At 55.2% G+C, this 20,998-nt stretch overlaps 1 protein-coding gene across 4 annotated transcripts; it reads right to left on the bottom strand.

Annotated features, from left to right (window-relative positions):
* Positions 1–2,000: 2,000 nt before the first annotated feature.
* Positions 2,001–20,099, bottom strand: SLC25A44 (solute carrier family 25 member 44). 4 transcript variants are annotated; one of them, XM_044449244.1, is made up of 5 exons: positions 20,028–20,099; positions 14,923–15,018; positions 12,732–13,364; positions 11,978–12,105; positions 2,001–5,387 (listed from the first exon to the last, which is right to left on the bottom strand). In XM_044449244.1, exons 3-5 carry the CDS (start codon positions 13,351–13,353, stop codon positions 5,196–5,198), a joined length of 942 nt encoding a protein of 313 aa, XP_044305179.1. In that variant the 5' UTR covers positions 13,354–13,364; positions 14,923–15,018; positions 20,028–20,099; the 3' UTR covers positions 2,001–5,195. The 4 variants fall into 4 exon arrangements, with proteins under 4 accessions (XP_044305179.1, XP_044305181.1, XP_044305180.1 ...); XM_044449246.1 differs by lacking the exon at positions 20,028–20,099 and adding an exon at positions 19,778–19,880; XM_044449245.1 differs by lacking the exon at positions 20,028–20,099 and adding an exon at positions 16,013–16,484.
* Between the last annotated feature and the right edge of the window lie 899 nt (positions 20,100–20,998).

Here is a 20,998-nt window from a genome sequence, read left to right as displayed (position 1 = left end):
CTTGAGCGTCCCTTCAGTTGTCGTTCTGCAAAGGATCCTCTCCCCCGCCCCCATTAGAGAGATCCATTCTCTTCTGCGGGTGTGCCCGTTCCCCCTGAAGAGGGGGTGCATCCAGCCCGGCGGGGCCCCCGCTTTGCCCGTTCCACACTGGGGTCCCTGCAAGGACCCTGGCCCGGGGAGGGAGCCTGGCCTCCTGGCAGCATGGCCCTCGCCTTCTCTCACGCTCCCAGAGCCCCTCGCCACCTTCAGGTTGAGTGTCCAAGAGCGGGAAGTAGCCATGCTTCGTTAAACTATGTATTGCCAAAACCCCATAGCTGCTTCTTTTTTGGATGTTATGCACAGATCAGTTTTACAATCACTCTTGTATTTTCTTGTTCTATGGAAGTTAACAAATGGAAAGGAGAAGTGGATTCTCCAGACCCTTTTGACATTGCAAGCGCAAGGCCTATAGGCACAAACTTCAAGTTGATACTCAAATCTTTGGTCCACTGTTGTTGAAGCTTATGTGTAATTGCTAGAAGGTTGTTGGCATTTCACACAAATCTATGCATATATATTTAGAAAATGGCAAAATTGGAAGAACTGTGGCTGCTCCGTGTCCAGGCTCTTGGCAGGTGCCATGCTGGGGACTTCCCTTCAGTCTCATGTGCTTTGGACTAACATGGGAGCCTCTGAGCAGTTATGAGCAACCCTATTCCAGAACTCCCTGTGTTGGACATTCCTACAAATGGCAGATTAGTTTGTTTCTTCACCACATCCCTCTCTGGATTTCTCAAGCAGAGCAAGATATAGCACACCTTAAGGCCTGCGATGTGCCTTCCCTTGCACCCCGCTGGCATGCCTTCATGGCAAAACAACCACAACTCAGTTTACACCAACATGGCAGAAAAGGGCATGCAGGAGTGAAATGTCATGCACAAATGCAGGGCAAAGTAGAGCAGGGCTTGGCATTGTGTGGTGTGGAGCCAGTGTGGTGTGGCGGTTAAGAGCGTGGGACCGGGGGTGCGGGGTTCTGGGTTTTGGTTGCTGTTCAGCCATGAAGCTTAGGGGGTAAACTTGGGTCGGCCACAGATGCTCAATCCACAGGTTTGTTGTGAGGATACAAAATGGAGCTGTGTAGGCCACCTTGGGTTTTTCACAATAGGAAGTAAGGTGGGATATAAATACAGTGTAATAATAATAGTGCTAAAACTAGTGGATTGTCTTCCCTGGAACCGCAGTATTCACAACACGCAGAGCGCAGGAGACCCAGCGCATGGGCTCTAAAGACTTACTCAGCCTAACGGTGTGCAAGGGTGTCCCCTTGAGGGTGGGGATCGGTCAGCTTCCCTGAGCAGGGCTCCTTGCAGCAGCCGAGTCCAAATGCTTCCAGCATTCATGGGGTGCTTGCCCAGAATCAGCGCTATGCAAGTAGTGTCCCCTCTCTCTCCCGGCAGCAGGGGGTGGCGGGGGAGACAGCTGGGTGCCAGAAGTGGCGTGTGGCATGCCTGTCCACGGCGCCCCTCTGCCACATCCTGCAGCTCCGGATGGGGAAGGTTGCTGATTGCACAGCTGGTGGACTGTGAGCATTCCTGGACTTCCCCTTGGCTTGGCTTGGCTTGGCTCATGTCGCTTTGCAGAAACTGGGCAGCCCTCTGAGTGGGATGGTGTGACGTGGTGTCCTGCAACAGCAGGGGGTGAATCCAATGGCCTTCATGGCCCCTTCCAGCTCTGCTATTCTATGATCAGGCTCAGCGCAAGAGGAAGTCCGTGGATGCTAGAGACGGATTCCGAAAGGGTTCCTCCCAACCCTCACTTGGCCTCCCCGTTGCCTTGTTCAGACACACCCCCTGCACTCTGCCTCCAAGCCAAGAGGCAGCGGAGGGTTTCAGCGAGCCGTTCACCCTTCAGGCCATTTGCCCTGCCAGCAGCTCTCTGCCAAAGCCCCCAACCGTCCTCATGAACACAGCCCCATCCTCTTTTGTACAGTATCAGCACAGTAAGAACCACCAGGTAAAGGGTCAAATAAATAATAAAAATTTAATTACACTTCAGAGACATCTTACAGTGCAAAATTGAACCTATTTTTCATGTACACAAATACATCCATACTCTGCATTGAAACAGCAGCAGGCACCAGTATCAGAGACCCCTGGGAATCCACTTCCCTTTTGACAAGATGCCGGCAGGCACATCCTCAGACCAGGGAGCTGCTGAAGCCCCCATTGGCCCTGCTTGCTCTGCACCCCCGGCTCAAAGTGAGGTGTGTGTTGATGGGAGATCAGTTCCCTGGCGTTCCTTACAGATTCTCTTTGCACTAAAGATTAGAAACAGCAATTAAGTCAGAATACCAATGCCACTTTTAAAAAGTGGATAAAGAATGGAACGAGATCTCAGCCCACTATGTAAAAATTACCAGACTTGGTTATTTGTACTTGGCATAGCATGCACATGGACAGACTTCGCCAGAACGAACACGTTACCGGTCATAAGCTGTGCTTTAACCAGCAGGAGGGACCAGCACTGTAGGTACCAGCCATCGAGAAGAGGGCTACAGTATTTTCGTACGAATCTGTGGCACATCCGATGAACTGAAGTCAGTGGTGTAACACTGGAAAACCATCGCAGCCGCTTTGGAGGAAGGGATTAATCCATCCGACCCCCACAGGGATGAGTTGCTTCACTGAAGAAACTGACCGGAGCCCACCTGCACCCAGGTACGCCCAGCAGGTCATCAGCTGCATTTGGAGCAAGAGCAGTTGCTCACCAAGACCACCCCAGTGCGTAACACAGCAAAGAATGTGTGGAGCCTGCCAACGGGGAACGTCAGTTCAGCCAAGAGCCTTTGCTTTTGATCAGGAAATACTTTTGAACACTCCATTACAAAAGCAAAAAACCAAGGAAACAATTTGGCAAAACCCAACCAAATTCTGTTATTTGCGACATATAAAATAATTGTGTGGTATGAGAATTTTGGGGTCACAGATGGGAGAGATTCCTCTGCTCTACAAAAAACCCAAACTCCCCACAACCCCCATCAGGCCTTCGTAACACGTGTGCCCATGCTGCTGAAAATGCCCCGAGCCGAGACTCTTGCCTGGCCTGCGCCACCGAACCCAAGTTCCTCCACGCAGCACCCAGCGCCCTGGGGAGGCAGCCAGGCCGGCAAGCTGGCACGGTGCAGAGCAGCCGTGCGCCCCTGCCCCGATCCACCCCAGAGCCAAGCCACCCCGCCTGATCTCCAGAGGCATGAACGCCAGTAATGCTCAGCCTGCATTGGAATGATGGGAACTGCAGTCCACACAAGGGAGTCCACCAGGCTGGGGACGGTTCAAGGCTGATCTGGGGCAGGTGAAGAGTTGGTGCAGTGTATGCCATCTCTCCCAGCTCTTTCTCCACAAGCAATACGGGAAAAGGTGGGGCCTGCTGCTCAGTTCAGCTCACTCCTACCGGGTGCCTTCTAGCTGCTCTGGACTCCAACACCGATCACCTCAGTCAGCATGGCCAATGGCAAAGAATGCAGAGGACTGCAGCCCCAAACCTCTGGAGGGCACCAGCTTGGGGAAGGCTGGCCTGGTGCTACCCCACCCTTTCAGTGAGGGGCAAGACCTCTGAATGGGCTTAGGGGAGACTCGTCTGCATCCGCCACTTCCTGTGGCCACCTCACACTAAATACGTGTCGTCCCATAGTACATACTCCTCCACTGAACCTTCTTGGAGAACAACATTCAAACATCGCAAGGCCTACAGCCTCTCTTGGTTTCTGATTATGGCACTTGAGTAAACGCTGATCCAAGTTTTTAAAAAGCATTCTGCTTGCTGCAGAGAAGAGATCCAAAGTGCAAAGAGTATCACCTGCCCAGTGCTGCTTTCAGCCCCTTTCCCCTTACGACTGGAGGGACTGAACTGGTTTCCACGATAATGCGGCCTCCTGTCCGCGCTCACAGCCGTCCAGTCTTCCATGGCTACCAGAGCACTGTGGACAACAAGGAACCCAGAATGAAGCTGCGCTGGCGAGCGGGGAAGCTGGTGCGGGAAGATGCCCCTCGCACGGCCACGGGTCCTGCCGCACCCACGCTCTGCTCTCACCGTCCCAACAGCTGAAGCGGGAGCCCAAACAGATTTCACCCGCAGGAGCACACAACTCTAAGAGGCTGCCGTCCCGGCTGGCCGCTCTGCCGTGCCGAAGGCCGCAGGTGCACACGCACCTGACCACCTGCTCCCACCAGCGCAGGAAGTAGTGCTCCTGCCCACCGACATCGTTGTCTTTCCGGTTAACAAAACAGTCACTCAGTGAATGAGACACTCATACAAAGATCAAATTAGGTATTATACAAAACATTTCAGCAAAACTGAACCCTGCCTTCCCAAGGAGATGCAAGAGGAGAATCGCCAGGTGTCTTTGTGCTTAGAAGGAAAACGAACTGGCAGGAGGAAGCAATTTTAGGGTTCTAATTTTTACACACTCCAATTTGCAAAGGCCACAGAATAAGGGGTGCCATCCTCCCTAGAGTGGATTTTAGGGCTCCCCCCAGAAGACAGAAATACACACAACACAACAATTGTGCACCACAACTGCTGCAGGCTAGAAAGGAAATTCTTTTAAAATCGCTTTTGACATATCAGAAATGGGGCAAGGGACTGGCAAGCCGGCTTCCAAGGATGAGCCAAAAGAAAACATGTATTTACACGTCTTGTCAAGGCGTCAGAGCAGCGTCTCTTAAAACAATTCCTGGCATCTGGCATGTGTGCCCCCTTTCAAATCTTCAGCTGTCAGAAGTTTCAGAGTTGGGCAGATGCATGTTTATGAACTGCTTTTTAACAAAGTGTCGGGCACTGCTGCAGTTGGCAACCTCCAACTGAGGGTCTTGCACAAAGTTACTCCCGCACTGTGGGGATTTGGCAAACTGAAAGGGAGAATCAAAATCAGTTTTGGGATTGAGGTTTGGGGAGTGGGGCCAGGCTTCCCTCACAGATGAACAGCTCGAGGGGTTTTTACAGTAGGTGCTTCTTTTGCAGAGAGTGGCAATCGATCCCCGAGGGGAGCAATGCTGGGGCCAAGAAATGCTTGCACACGGCCACCTGCACCCAATTCTCCACTAGCAGCGCTGCTTCAGAAAGTGCTTCTGCCCCCACGCTTGCTTTTTGGTGAATTTTCAACCATTGCGATGGTCCAAGAGACTCGAGAGACGTCCGTTTCTCCACTCCCCCTTTTGCTACCAGTGCCGCGAGTCCACCAGCTCTGGGCGGAGGCTTAGTTTCTTCAGCGTCTCGTACCCCACCACAATGACGATGGTAGAAGGGGTGGCCGAGATGATGCGGGCCGAGAGGCCCTTCATGAGACCCCCTGGGCCTTCCTCTGCTATCAGCTGCTTGAAAGTGAGAATAATGGAACTCTTGCCTTCCACCTGCGGGGCAAAAAGAACAGGCACTCGTGTGGGTTAACGTGGCAGGGCAAGAGTGCAAGGACAGGGAACCGGGGACAGTCTTGGATCCATACACGCTGCCTCAGAGGGTCAAACGCTCTGCTAAAGAAGCAACAGCTTCCAAGATCCAAATGCTGCACAAAGCACCGTTTAGGGTTCATTTCCTTCCCTCTCCGACAACATTTCTGTTGCATCTATGTACTGCTGAAGGTAGAGACTGCCTTTCTTGAGCAGCCAAGGCAAGCAGTACAAGCAGTAAAGGGTTATAATGTACTAACGTGTATTAACTATACACGAGCTTGTTCACGTCTTATACAAATATATCATCCCCACTGTTCGAGAAAATCCCTTAAAAATGGCCTTGTATGTGGTCTGCAACACCAGCGTGTGATTTCCAAATCAAGCTCTCCTCCTGCTCGGAGCGGAGGCCTCAGCAAGGTGGTGAATGCCAGGGGTGGCTCAGTGCCACGCCGGGCCCTGAGCCACCTGGCCAGGATGGGAGCAGCGGATTCAGGCAGGGGTCTTCCCGGCCCTGCCAGGCAGCAAACCTGGGACCTCTGGCAGCCAAAGTGGGGGCCGCAGCCCCTCCAGTGGGGCAGGAGGCCCCGCTGTCCCTGCCCAGCCCAGAGCTCCCCTCCCTCAGCACAGTGCAGCGCAACCTGGCCTTTCCCAGAGCTAGCAGTTCTTGGGAATAAAAGGAGAACATTTTCCCAGTTCTTTCGGCTGCCACGTTGTCATCACTGACCAGCACCAGCTCCAGGGAGCACGTGCCAGAGCGGTGCCAGCCACCCGTCCATTTTCAGGCACGAGGTGAGGTGAAGTCCTCTGCTGCTTGGAACCAGGCCGCGCCAAGGACCCTCTTCCCCTGTACGGGCAGCCCAGGTCTGGAAATGCTTTGCAGGGGCCCTTCTCTGTGCCGCCACTACCTGGCAGGGCATGAAGCGGGCCCTTCTCCACCGCTGCTCCCAGGCTCAGGACCACCCCCACAAGGGAGGCCGGGCCAGCTCCATTCTGCACATCTGTGTTCCGATACGTCTGGGGCCTTTAAAGGAATGTACTGTGGAGGAACTCAGTGGTGGGAGTCACTGAAGCAGTTGGTGAGAGCTTGAGTGGACGCCGGGGGACAGTGGAAGACCGGAAGGCCTGGAGGAATGCTGTCCATGGGGCCGCGATGGGTCGGACACGACTGACTTCGCGACTAACAACCACTGTGGAGGCAGGCTTCCGCCGGAGGGCCCCACTGGATCAGGCCAGGGCCCATCCAGTCCTGCGTTCTGTCTGCACAGGGGCCAGCCGACCGCCCATGGGATCCCTCAAGCAGGAGCGGAGCGCAGGTGCGCCTCCGGTCCAAAATCCCCAGCGATGGGGGCTCCTGGACGTGCCGCACGTCTCCATGAGGACTGGCAGCCATGGGAAGAAGGCCTTCCTCTGATGTGTCCTCAACCTCCCAACCGTCGGTTTCATGGGGTGCCCCACTGGGGGGGGGGGAAACCATTTCCTTCCATGGCTACCCCACTCCTCCCTCTGGTGAGGGACCCACGGCAGCTTGTGCAGGCCTCCTCCATTGCAATTAACCCTCAGCACAAGCACCCTGTGAAGACGGGTGGGCTGGGAGTGGCTGGCCCCGAATCATCCACGGGGCTTCATGGCCGAGGGAGGACTGGCACCCCCCTCGCCCAGACCCCCAGTTCCACGCTCTCCCCCTGAACTGCATGGCTTCACTGTGGCTCTCAAGCCCGCCCTTTTGAACTCACATGGATACGGTGCTGGAGGGCAGCCCTTTGCTTTGCTGTGCTGCTCGCCAGACTCTCGGCCAAAAATAATTCCTCAGCCACGGAAAGGCTTAAGGCCAAAAGCAAGGGGGCAGGGAGCCTGGGGGGCAGCGAGAGGTTCTGTGGGCATCCTGGAGTCCTTGGGCCTCAGTCCTAGGGAGGCACGATGAGTTCCCCCACAAAAGTGCCCCACACTTCTCTTCCCGAAGCCCACCGAACCTTCCAAGGCCGCTTTGCGCTCCGAATCTCGCAGGTCCCCAGTCCAGCCTCGACCGCCACACCAGGTCTCCCGATGGCCTCATGGGCACTGACTGAGCACACCCACAGCCTCACCCGCCCAACGTCTTCCTCGCCATTTCCCCCACGCTACGCAGAACGTCGCACACCAGCCACGCCTCCCCTCGCCTCCCTTCTAAGTCAAACGATCTTAACGGCTGTTGCCTTTCCTCATAGGGAGCATCACTCCACGCCACTGAGCATTTCACCGCCCTTTTTGTATTCTTTCTGATTCTACAATATCCCTTTTTAGGCCTGGTGACCAGAACTGTGTGCTGGACTCTAAGCATGGTCGCCCTGGGGACTGCATCAGGGCAGCTCGTACGACGGGCGAGAGTTGCTGAGCTGCCTGGAAACGGTGTTCGCAGTGCCGTCCGATCCAACAGGTGGTGAAACCCCCATACCTGCCGCTTCAGTCACCGCAGTTTCACTTCACAGTGCTGGACTGCGGTCCAGAAACAGCACATTCGGCTCTCCACATTCAAGGGGCTTAGGGGCACAGGACCCCCGTGAAAATGGAAAAACTGACTATCACCAGGGCCCAACCCAACCATAACTCCATGGGGATGAGGGGCACAGGTTCCCCCCACAGAACTGCAAAAAGCACGAGTAGCTCTAGCCCACCCCCACACACCTCAGCTCTTACACTGTTGACCTTACATGCACAGGATGGCTTCTCCCTGTGTGTGTGTGTGTGTGTGTTGCGAGAAACACGAGACAAGGAGAGACAAGAGGGGTGCGTGGGGATGGCTGGTACTGGAACAAAGAGCGTGGGGTCCCTAAGCAGGCGGCGGAGCCCACAGTTCTCCAGTTCTCCCCCTCGGGGGTTTCCGAGGCTGCAGTTTGCCGAACACCTGACAGCTGAGCCAGGCATTGCTGGCTGGCTGTCACGAGAAGTCCCTTAAATAACCACGGCACCATCTCAGCCAGCTTCCAGGCACACAGCAGGCAGCCATCCCAGCAAGCCCCCCAGGAGGAAGCCCCCGAGGGAGCTTTCCAACGAGCCCAACACCTTTCTCGCAACTCTGCGCAGCACGGCAGTGCTTGCTACTATCCTGCGGACACGGGAGCCCCACTGTCCATTTCAGCGGAAGATTAGCAAAGAGGTCAAAAGGGGAACGTTATCTAAAATAACCGCTCTGCGCGGCCGCCCTTGCCTCCTCCCCGCCGGCGGGGGGGGGGGGGGGGCGGGCGTGGTGCCTGCCCAGGTATCTGGTCCAGCACTGACCATGCCTGGAGGGCAGCGGGGGGTCGCTTTGGTTTACCGAGCCTCTCTTTCCCTCATGGGGCTTCCAGTCCTCTCGAGGCCGGGTCTAGAGTGCCTCCACTTGGTGTTGGGCGACCGAGACAGATTGGGGGTTCTGCTGGTGTACCGTGCACCCTTCTGCCCAACAGACTCCCTGCCTGAGCTGACGGAGATCATCTCGGACCTGGTGTAGAAGACTCCCAGGATGCTGGTCCTGGGGGACTTCAATCTCCACGCCGAGACGGTTCCGACCAGGGCGCTTCAGGACTTCACGGCCTCCATGACGGCCATGGGGCTGTCTCAACATGTCACTGGCCCGACCCATGAACGTGGACACACTCTGGACCTGGTTTTCTCGACGGGGCAGGAAGAATCTGATCTGAGGGTGAGGGGATCTGAGGGTGAGGAACTTGTGTCTGACACCCCTGTCATGGTCAGATCACTTCCTCGTGAGGCTTGAGCTTGAGAGCAGCCTTTCCCTCTGTGAGGGTGCAGACCCGATTGTGCTGGTCTGCCCCTGGAGCCGGATGGATTCCTGAAGGCCCTGGGGGATTTCCCGGTTGATAAGGCTGGTGCTCCTGTCGGTGCCTTGGTCAAACTGTGGAATGGGGAGATGACCAGGGATATTGACACGATTGCTCCTAAGCGTCCTCTCCCGCCTCGCAGAGCCAGTTCATTCCCTTGGTATACACCTGAACTACGGGCGATGAAGCGGGTTGGGAGACGTCTAGAGTGTAGGTGGAGGAAATCACGGTATGAATCTGACCGAACACACTTGGGAGCTCACTCTCGAGCCTATGCTGTGGCGGTGAGGGAAGCAAAGAAGAAATTCTTCTCCGCTTCCATTGCCTCCTCACAATGCCGTCCGGCGGAGCTCTTTCGGGCGGTACGGAGATGGTTCACCCGGGCCCCAAGAAAGATCCTGTGCCACCCTCGACGGCCCACTGTGACGACTTTGCCAAGCATTTTAAGGAGAAAATCGCTCAGATTTGTCATGAGCTGGACTCCACTAGTGACTCAGAACCTTCTGGGAAGGTGCCAATGCCGCTGTCTGGTCCAAAATTGATGGATGAATTTCAGTTGTTGCGGCCTGCTGATGTGGACAAGGTGCTTGGACAAGTACGTCCCACCACCTGTCTATTGGACCCTTGCCCTTCTTGGCTACTTAACAACGCCAAGCATGGGATAGGGACCTGGATCCTGGAGGTGGTCAACGCCTCTCTGAGGGATGGCCGGGTACCTGCCCCTTTAAAGGAGGCGGTAGTCCGACCAGTCCTAAAGAAAACATGCCTGGATCCAGAGATGGCCACCAATTATAGACCGGTGGTCAACATCCCATATTTGGGCAAGGTGTTGGAGCGGGTGGTGGCGGGACAACTCCAAGCTCTCTTGGATGAAACTGATTATCTGGACCCGTTTCAGTCCAGCTTCAGACCCGGGTACGGTACTGAATCTGCCTTGGTCGCCCTGTACGATGACCTGTGCAGGGAGAAGGACGGGGGAGTGCGTCCCTGTTGGTGCTCCTGGACCTCTCAGCGGCTTTCGATACCATTGACCATGGTATTCTTCTGGATAGGCTAGCGGGATTGGGAGTCGGAGGCACTGCTTTGCAGTGGTTCCGCTCCTATCTCAATGGCCGATTCCAGAAGGTAGTGCTGGGGGACTATGGTTCTGCACCATGGCAGTTATGCCATGGAGTTCCGCAGGGGTCCATTTTGTCCCCTTTGCTATTTAACATCTACATGAAACCGCTGGGAGAGGTCATCAGGAGGTGTGGGCTGCGGAATCATCAGTACGCTGATGATACCCAGCTCTACCTTTCATTCTCAACTAATCCAGGTGAGGCAGTGGCTGTGCTGAACCGGTGCCTGGCCGAGGTAATGGGCTGGATGAGGGCCAATAAACTGAAGCTCAATCCAGACAAGACAGAGGTCCTGTAGGTAGGTGGTTCGGGCTTCTGGGCAGGGGACCTGGACCTTGTCCTGAATGGGGTTGCACTCCCTCTTAGGGACAGGGTTCGCAGCGTGGGAGTGCTCCTCGACTCAGAGCTGTCGCTAGAAGCTCAGGTGACAGTGGTGGCGAGGAGCGCTTTCTTTCAGCTTCGGCTGATCCATCAGCTGCGCCCCTACCTGGAGTACGACTGCCTGGTGACAGTGACACACGCGTTGGTAACTTCCCGATTAGACTTCTGTAACACACTCTACGTGGGGCTGCCCTTGAAGACGGTCCGGATACTTCAATTGGTGCAGAACAGAGCTGCCAGGTTGCTGACGGGGACGGGGCGTTGTGCTCATATAACCCCAGTCCTCCATCAGCTTCACTGGCTCACCACTGAAGTCCCGGCCCAATTCATGGTGCTGGTTATTACCTATAAAGCCCTTAACGGCTTGGGACCTGGTTATCTAAAGGAGTGCCTGTGCCCATATTTGCCCTCCCGCCCCTTGAGATCGGTGGCAGAGGCCCTTCTCCGGGGACCCTCCGTGAAGGATATTAGGAGGGTGAGTACCCGGAGGAGGGCCTTCTCTGTGGTGGCGCCCCACCTATGGAATGTGCTCCCCAGAGAGGTCTGCCTGGCGCCGTTATTTGTTTTTCGGTGCCAGGCCAAGACCTTTTTATTTAAACATTATTTTAATTGTTGATTGTATTTATTGATTTTATATCTGTGCTGAGATGTCTCCGGATTTTTAAGGTAATTGTATAATTGTTTATTCGTTTTGTAAGCCGCCCCAAGGCTTTTTGCGAATGGGGCGGTATAGAAATTTTCTAAATAAATAAATGAGGAAACTCATAAGAAGGAGACAAAAGGCTGAAATCCCCCAAAGCCACAATAAGAAAGGCAGCACCAAGCCCAAGCGATTCCCAAGAGGTCAAGGAAGACCTTCAAGAGAAGGAGGCTTCCTTCAGAAAGTGGGAGCCTTGCCTCCATGAGGCAAACCTTTCAGGTCTTCAGCTCTGTCTCCACTTGTGTACAGAGCAACTTCCCTCCCATGTGCCTTCCCCCTGTGGCAATGGCCGCATCCCACTGGCTCTCCTCCTCTCTCCAGCAGTGGAGGGAAAGCCACGAGGAGTTCTGAGCCGGGAAAGGACCGCGTGGTGGGCAGAGAGGGGACACGAGCCAGGGGATCTGCCCCGGCACCTGCCGTGTCGGACGGTCACACGCAGGGCCCTTTCACTGCGCGCAACGCAGCACAGGCAAGGGGACTGTGGGCTGCTGCCGGGCGCACTGCAAATGGCTCTCGCCGGAAAGGGAGACACGGGCAGGTCAGGGAGGCTCTTACCTGCACGCGCGCCCGAATGACATCCATGGGATTAGTGAGGGTGGACGCAGTTGCGGCAGCCATTGGCCCAGATATCGCCTGCAGGAGGAGGTGCGGGCAGTCCTTGGGAGTCAGGCTGGAGAGCTGTTCTGAAAGCAAGAGGGAGAGGCCGGGGATGGGGACGGGGAGGCACGGCTGCAGCCGCTGGGGGCATGGAGCCAGGCCCTGCTGGAGGGGCATGCTGAGCAAGCACGGCCAGGAGGCGGTGCCTGCAGAAGCCCCTGGGGCCACCAGAGCACCACCCTCTGGGAACCAGCAGCAAAAGGACTGTCCCTTTGCGGCCGCGGAAGGGGGGCCACCTGCAGCAGGGCTTCGGCTGCACCTGGGCGCCTGAAGGCTTCCCGTCCGGCCCGCCAGCCTCAGGACTGCCCAGTCCCAGCACAAAAGTCCTTTCTTCGGCTGAGAAGAGGTCAGGCCCCTTCCCTGCTCGGCACTGTGAGGGGCAACTTTTGTTAGTGCTGTGCAGGCTGCCCCCCCCGCCCCCCGCCAGCCCGATCAGGCCAAGGGGGCAGGGAAAGCTGCGCGTGTCACGGAGTAGGTGTGCAGGGGAGGGGTGCAGAATGCGTGGGATTGCCGGGGAACCACGCATCTCCCCTGGAAGCTTCCCTGGGGGCGACCTGCCCTTGGAGCGAAGCGGTTCCCCAGAGGCTGAGAGCGGACAGTGGCCAGGGAAGGCTGAGCCAGGAAGCCCAGTGCTCGCTGCAGCGTCTCCTACCTGCGTAGAAGTGGTAGAAGGGCCACCAGGCGGCGCTGTTGGGAATGTAAGTGAGCAGGGAGGCCACGTAGCCCCGGTAGAAGCCTCGCAGCCCGTCGGCCTTGAAGATCTGCGCGATGATGTCTCGGGTCTGGCCGAAGACGGGGAAGCGCTTGTCCTTGTGCGCCTGCACCTGGAAGCGGCCCATGCTGCCGCCTGTCCGCTGCATCATCAGGTGCTGGGAGACCACGTCGATGGGCACCGTGATGCTCTGGGCCACGAGCGAGGCAGAGCCTCCCGCCACGACCGACTTGACCGTGTTGCTGCTGCTGTAGCGGGAGACGTACTTGCGGGTGAGCTCGTACGTGGTCACGTAGCACTGGCCCGAGATCAAGGTGAACGTGTTGACCAAGAAGCCGCGGTAGAGCCCGGCCGCCCCCTCTGCCCGCAGGATCTTGACAAAGGCGTCAAAAGTCCCGTTGTAGTGACTCTTCCCCTTCTGGACCTGCAGCCGCGTCCGGATGAGCGTGAAGGGGTACACGCTGACCCGGATCATCATGGTCATGCAGATGCCGAAGACGTAGAACTTCTTCTTGTCCAGGTGCTCCCACTCGATGATCTGGATGTTGCGCTTGTCCTCCATGGCTGAGGCTCCTGGGAAAAGACACGCAAAGGGCTTGCTCCTCTGCCAGACCATAGCTCCATCGGCCAGGTCCAGCACAGGCACTAGCGAGGAATGCTGGGAGTCATGAGCCAAAGCACCTGGAAGAACAAACACTGCGCACCCTGATATAGGGTTACCCCCCAGCAAGAAAGAAACTGCCAACGCAGTGAGATGACAGGATCACTGATAAAGCAAAGCGCAGCTTGCACTTTTGGAAGATGTACCACATGTTCTAGCCAGTGCTCTCTCAGAACTGAAGCAGGAATTCCTCCAAAATGGCATCTACCCCCATGCCATGAGCTTGGATAAAAGATACTACTGTTTTCTAAGAAATCTGCCACTTAATTAAGAGCACATCTTTAATCAACTAGGCCTCCTTTAGCCCTCCCTCAACAGCAATCAGGAGTTACGCCCAGAGACAGGGTTTGGACGCCACTCCTTGTCCTGGCCCTTGACTAGCAGAAACAGGAATTATGCCAGATAACCATGTACATCGCATGCGGATGCTCTTCTTCAAGCAGAGCCGGCCTGCACGGTTTGTCCAGTACGTCGTCACGCAAGCCATCTCAAACACATTCTAACCAAATCGGCTTTCTGCCTGGTGTTTTCCCCACACAACGGGACGTTTCGATCTCCTCTAAAGGAAGCTTGGCACAATATCCGGATCCCCCCACCTATGCTCAGCCCAGGAGCGCTATGGCTGCAGGTCCAGGGCGGGAGGAGAGCTGTGGCCCTGGGCCTCGTGATTCCAGCCCCACAGCATGACCACTACCGCAGCAGTAGCTGCCCGACACCTGGAAATGAAAGAAAGCACCGGAGAGCAGGAGGGAGGCACGTCCAGGCACGGCAAGGGGACCGGTGACCTGGGGAGCTGGCTGCACATCAGCTGGCAGCCGCCTGAGACAGGTGCTTTGCCCGGCAGCCCTGCGCTGGGCAGAGTTGGATGGGATGGCTGTGTAGGCCCCTCCCAACTCTGCTGTTCTAGGATTCTATGACATATGCAGCATTGTCCAAAACTTCTAAACCACAATTTGGAAGATCAGAACATGATTTGTGAACTCAGCCGATGACAGCACAGCTATGCCGATCCACTTGAACTAGCGTTCCCGTTAGAAAAAGACGGAGCGGGAGCACAAATTCGGGAGCCACACCATCAAGCAGGACACAGACACTGAGCGCGACATCGTATCTGCCATGCCACAACGCTCTCATGTTGTTGCAGCATTTGTTGCACCGTAAATATTCCAAAAAAAGAGGACTAGGGGCTGCTCTAAACAAAATGGCTCTCAGGCGGTTTCAGCACCACCAACAGTGCTGGCTGCACAGGACTGAATTGAGGGCAGCAGCATCGTCTGATGGCTCCACTCCCACCTGGGTGGCTGGTTCCAGAGAGGGCATTAGGTGGCCAGCGTCATGCCGCATGCTCTACAAAACATTCCCCTGGCCGCCGGGTCTCCTGCAGTACGTGGTCTGGTACGAGGTGCGAAATGAGCCATCTTCAAGCAGTCCCATCTTGGATGAAGCATTTGAGCACAGGCTAAATCATACCTTTCAATGAGAAGGATGTGGCGGCGACAAAGCAATCCTTTCCCCATTCATGTTGAGTCCTTAGTTCCTACTTTTCAGACTTCAGCACTTCCATTTCTGCAAAATAAAGAGATCAGACTATATTGCGTAGGAAGCAGTGCGAGTGAGGCGAGAAGCGAGGAGGGAGGGGAGCATGGTCACCAGCACCACCCCCAGAGTTCCAGCCCCTCTTCATCGAACCCACACCGCCTTCTCACCGACTGGCAAGAACAGAGGGGGTTCCCCTGCCCAGTCTGCCGCTTGCCCTTCCTACTGGGGCAGGGAGATGAAACCGCCTGACCAGCACGCGAGCACTTCAGCCGAAGCTTCGCCCAAGAGCGCTTCGGCGTGCCTCAGCTTTCCTCAGCCTGCGAAAGCCCAGCTACCCTGAAGTGAGGCCTCCGAGTTCCCCTCAACCTGACAAGGACACAGCCAGATTGCTTCCCTCCATCAGGAGGTGACAAAGGGTTAAAGGGGACTGGGCCAATTCAGCTTGCTCCTCCCCATGTGAAAAATGCAAGGAGGGAGTTCAGTCACTCTGACTGTCCCTAGCCAGGGGCTTCTGGACAGAGGGAATCCAGTTTCTGGGCCAAAGCAGTGGCTGCAAAAGCTCCAGCCAGTGCTGCAGCTAGGGAACCTGGTGGTGCTGGGAGATGGCTGGGCCTGCAGGGAATCCAGGGGTGGGGAACGCAATCAGGCCTCTGGACCCGAAACTGTTCCCCTTAGCAGACACAGAACCAAAGCCCTCGTATTATTTAGATTTGGGTTTACAACCCTGAGAGCGGGCAACTTGATCTGAAGTGACACGTGAGCCTTTCAGGTTCCACGAAAGCAATTCCACAGTGCAGTATTTCTAGGAGCATGTCAGCTATTCTATGCCATCCGTAACCCACAGGATCCTATCCACGGCTTAAAACACACAGAGCCACGGAGTGAAGTAGGCTTTCCAGAAAAAGTAGACCTTTTAATTTTTTTGTGGAATTATGTCCCTCCCAGGCCTTTTCATTTACTGTTTGCTCACAAGCAGCTAAACTATATATTATTCAGGACAGGTGGTTAATCTACATCATACCTTGTTTCACACGAGCTTTGGAGAAAGGCCCAAGTATGCCAGATGGGACATCCAAAAAGCTGGTTAAAAGCCTGGAAGCCAACGCTTGAGGGAGCGAAAGGGAAAACCAAAGATTTGGGAAAGATGTCTATTACCATCCCCTGTGGCATTCTGTGGCATGCGCACAGGCAGCGTGGGCCAATCCTGCATGCTCACCCAGGTGGCACATTTTGCTGGCACATTTTGACCCCATGGTCAGCTGAGAGGGGTTCAGCAAAAACAGCAAGAGAGTCCCCTCCCTCAGGTGTACAACTTAAAGAAGGGACAGAAACAGAAAGGCAGATAATACAGAGAAGGGCAACAAAAAGGACCGGGAGGCTGGAGCAGTTCTCCTGTGAGGAGTGGCTACAAAAACTGGGACTGGTCAGCTTAGAATTTTTTTTTGGACGGGGAGACATGATAGAGGTGTTTAAAATAACACACAGTATGGACATTTTCCTCCCTCTCCCATAACACTGGTGGGAGGTTCTTGACAGATAAAAGGAAGCATCTTTTCACACACCGTGCGGTTCAACTGTGGAAGTCACTGCCATGGGAAGTGGTGATGGTCCCCATGAAAAAGGGACTGGGCGGACTCGTGAGCAAGGGGGCAGCCAGTGGCTATTAGCCTGGCCGGCCGTGTGCTCCCTCCTTCAGCTGAGGTGGCGTCCCTGCACACAGCGCTTGCCCAGCGGCTTGGGCAGGCAGAGGTCTTGCACCTGTCCTGCTGGAGGGATTCTGCGGCAGCTGGTTTGCTACCACATGCACGGAGAGCTGGACTAGGTGGACCTTTGGGCCTTTCTTATGACAGCAAGAGGGAAAAAACAAAGGCACCCATTTTTACAGTTCAGGGAGACAAGGAACTGAATGGAGCAGTATCTAAATACTGCTTCTGGTGAATACCAGGTGTGAATGAAATTGAAATGCTCACTATTTTTACTAGATCACCTGTGCACAGCAACATCCAAAGTATCTCCTCCCACACCTTCCTTCCCACCCTATTCTCTCCACAGGTCAGGCTTTTCAGTGATGGCACAAACACAGGAGAACTCACTCTCTGGCCAAGTCCTTACTACAGAATGCTTTCAACCACTGAGGAAGATTTTGGAAGGGAGGGACCTTAATTGCAGAAGATCTTTGCTGGATGAGATCAAAGATAATCTTCAGTGACTGGAAGACCCTGAACTTGGAGGCGTTGGATCATCCAGTGCAAGGCAGGGGGCTAGAGGAGGTTCAGGATGATGCCCATCCTGGCCTCTGCAATCTTCTCCACCCCCGGCCTTTCCTCCTCCTCAGAGGTTGCTGCTCCACTCTTGAAGGACAGCCAGTGCAGCTTGCTCCACGCCAGCAGCAAGGGGCAGATCTCCAAGTCCCCCTTCTGAGGTCAGAGCACTGTCTCTGACCTCCAAAGGGGTATCTGAACACTCCTATGGCACTGGGACATTTGTCCCAGGACCCACAGGTGCCCTGTCCAGGCAGTGTCCATTCTGTAGCAGCAAATTCCATAGGTTAAATATAGGCTCCGTGAAGCACTTTTTTCTGTCTTTCTTGAATGTATGGCCCATCAATTCCCAAGTGTGACCCATTTTAAACCTATGAGAGAAATGGTAATCTCTAGCTGCTTTCGCCGTACTTTGCTGGTTTGTCCAGCTATCTGCATTTATTCTGTTTAGACAAAGTTCCATTTAAATAGTAAGTTTGCAGGCTTTTGGCTGTTTTCTTTTTTCATATGTTTGTATTAAAATCAGAATAAGAAATGCAATCTAATGTTTTCAAAGAGGCATGTTTCCTTTCTACATTTTTGTGGAGGGCAAGATTATAACAAGCCGCAACTCTCTCTGGACGTGCTTCTTTGGTCAATGAAGCAGGGGCTTTGTGCTCCGGAGGAGAGAAAAAGACAAAAACAGGAACTTGGGACATGCCCAGCACCAGGCAGTCTGGAGGCTGAACAGGGTCTGTTACACTCAGCACAGCTCTCAAGAGGGACAACAACTGGCTAAACAAACAAGCTGGAGAGACAGCAGGCACTTCTAATTTTAATTCCAAACTCATTTCTGCAGAGGCAAAAGGAATTTGCAATAGCTAAGTTATTTAACATTTTAAAAGTTTTTGCAGAATTTTGTAACACAAAACAGGGTCCTGGGGCTTCCTAGCTGGAACCATTCAGCTTACATACACTTAATCTCCCAGTTCACAGCAAAAAACAAAGCTATCTGTGGCAAACCAATGGACTGAAAAGGTAATTATATAGGAGATGGAGAAAAGCCTACTACTCCATTTCTTTCCCTGGGAAAAACCATTAATTATAATTCCATACAACCAAGAAGTTTGCTACAAGTTACACATCCAAATGCCACAAGGCAGAAGGACAAAGGAGGCAAGAATTTTACAGAACTTTGCCAGATGCCAAAGAGCTGTGGCCGCCGTGCATTTCTGCACACAGCAGTGTGGAAGCTGCATCTATGCTCTTGCATCTAATCCATGCACACTCACATGCAGTACAGTTCAACAGAAAGCCAGGAGGGGGAACAGGAATTATGTCATCTTGGCAGGTACTACCTAGGATCAGGGCAGCTGGCACAAAATTCTCTATCACTCTCTATCCTGCATATTTCTGACTGCATTTATAGTCAAAGCTATTCCACAGGGGCAGTCTGAACGAGAAAATGAGCAAGTGTGCCTCATGGCCAAACAAAGATTTGAACCAAGCATCCAAAACTATTTAAAAGCAGCCCAGGAACTGCTTCTCTCAGATTCACCCTAGTCCAAGCCCGGGCATCTAGAAACTCACCAATGCCTTGGAACAGCAGCCTGTGATCTGCCTGCTGGGCTTATATATATATATGCATGTAGTATACTAACCTGTGGCAGGCGGCAAAAACAGAAGGTGGACTTGACCTGAAGGTGGCCCCTAACCCCAACCCCAACCCCCTGATGGCTTGGCTGGTCAGGTGTTCTGTGGGCCTGTTCAAGTTTTAAAGTGACCTGACCTTGGGCACCATCCTATGTATGTCTAGACAGAACAAAACTCCCTTGACTTCCAGCATTCCCCAGGCAGCGGGGAATGCTGGGAGTTTTAGAAGTTCTGTTTTGCTCAAATACGCGCAGGATTGCTGCCTTCTCCTCTCTGTTCCCACCCACTAGTTTTCTCCCCCATCCACATGCGAAGCCCAGAGGTGTCTCCCTGCAGCAGGCAAGTGGCATGGGAGTCGCTGCAAACACGAGTGCGAGCTCAAGCAAGGCTGGGGAAGGTTTGCAGGGAACCCGCCCCCGTGCATCCCACCAAACCAGGCGCCCCTCCCCGGACGCACGCAGCCCTCCCGCGTGAAATGCAGGGAACCCTCGCCGTCAAGTTGCCCCTTTCGCCCCGATTCGGACTGCTAGAAAGGGCTGGACCTCCATCTGGCACCGGGAGGCAGGGGAGTGAAATGGGGAAGCCGCCGGCGCCAACACGCACGTGGGGAGCACAGGGACGGCGGGCTGAGGGCTTGGCTCGCAGGCGCTGCTTGCGGTCAGTAAGAACCCGAAGAAGTCCGCAACCCGCCAAGGCGGAGAAGCGCGGCACCGCCCGGCTCGGGGGCTTTCCGCCCCCTCGGACGACCTCCTTCCAGCGCGCGGTGGCCCGCGCAGAGCACCCGTCCGGGGCCCCGGGGCCTCCGCGCCGGGGGCTGCCCTTCCGCTCCGCGAGCCCTCTAATCCCGCAGCCCCTGCCTGCTCCGCCCCAGCCTCCCTCCCTCAGGCGGGCACCTCTGCGCGGCGGCCGGGCGCCTCTCGCTCCCTCGAGGCCCCGCGGCGCCGTTCTCGCCGCGGCCTCCGGGACTCCGACCCGGTGGGCAGGCAGCCGGCGGGCGGGCGGGCGGGCCGGGCCGGGCCGAACCTTCGGCCACCTTCGCTCCCCTCGCGGCGCTCGAGCGAAGGGGCAGCGGCACCTCCGGGCCGTGCGGCTGAGCCAATCACCGGGCGACCCTCGAGCCCCGCGCGGCCGCCTCCATCTCACCTCTTGGCAACCCGAGAGCCCGCGGCAGCTTCTCCTTGCGCTACTGCGCTTGCGTTGCTGCCAGGGTCAAAGATGGAAGACGACAGGGAAGACGCGAACGCGACGCAGAGGGCACGGAAGGCCATAGAGAACTTGCGGAAATAGAGGAGCACTTCCGGTAACGAGAGCGGCACAGACGCCAATCAGAAAGTGCCCGGGGAGGATGGGAATAACTCTAGTCTTGCTCAGGGTAGACCTAGGCAGGATCCCTACTTCCGAGCTCCTTTGGCCTTCACTGCCGGCGTTGGCGCTGCGGGCGCAGGAGGAGCCGCGGCCCGGGACGCGGAGAGGCCGCCCGGGAAGCGTGCGAAGGCGCGGGCTGCGCTTCTAGGCCTGTGCAAAGGGCAACACACCTAAAGGAGCGCCTCCTTCCATACATGCCTGCCCGCGCCCTGAGCTCTAGGTCGGAGGCCCTTCCGCAGGAGCCCTCTCTGAGAATCCGGAGAGTGGCTAGCCGAAGAAGGGCCTTCTCTGCAGTGGCACCTCAGTTATGGAATATGCTCCCCGGAGGGGTGCAGCAGGCCAACACCTTTTTATTTGCCTGGTATTTTAAGTGTTGATACTATTTTAAAGATGTGTGTCAATTCAGACAATACTGTCCTTTTATTGTATCACCATCCTGGGACTTAAGGTGAAGGACGGCGTAGAAAAGCTTTCTAATAAATAATAATACAGTGGTACCTTGGCTCACGAACTTAAACCGTTCCAGGACTCTGGTTGTGACCCAAATTGGTCGTGAGCCAAGTCTAATTTCACAAGGCGATCAAACCGGTCAGTCCTGGAGGAGACCAACCCTGACTGCTCTTTAGAAGGCCAGATCCTGAAGATGAAACTCAAATACTTTGGCCACCTAATGAGAAGGAAGGACTTCCTGGAGAAGAGCCTAATGCTGGGAACAATAGATGGCAAAAGAAGAAGGGGATGGCAGAGGA

This window comes from Varanus komodoensis, unplaced genomic scaffold, assembly GCF_004798865.1.
Source record: "Varanus komodoensis strain SLA01 unplaced genomic scaffold, ASM479886v1 scaffold57, whole genome shotgun sequence".
NCBI classification, from domain to species: domain Eukaryota; kingdom Metazoa; phylum Chordata; class Lepidosauria; order Squamata; family Varanidae; genus Varanus; species Varanus komodoensis.
This window is presented reverse-complemented; position numbering and strand designations above follow the sequence as displayed.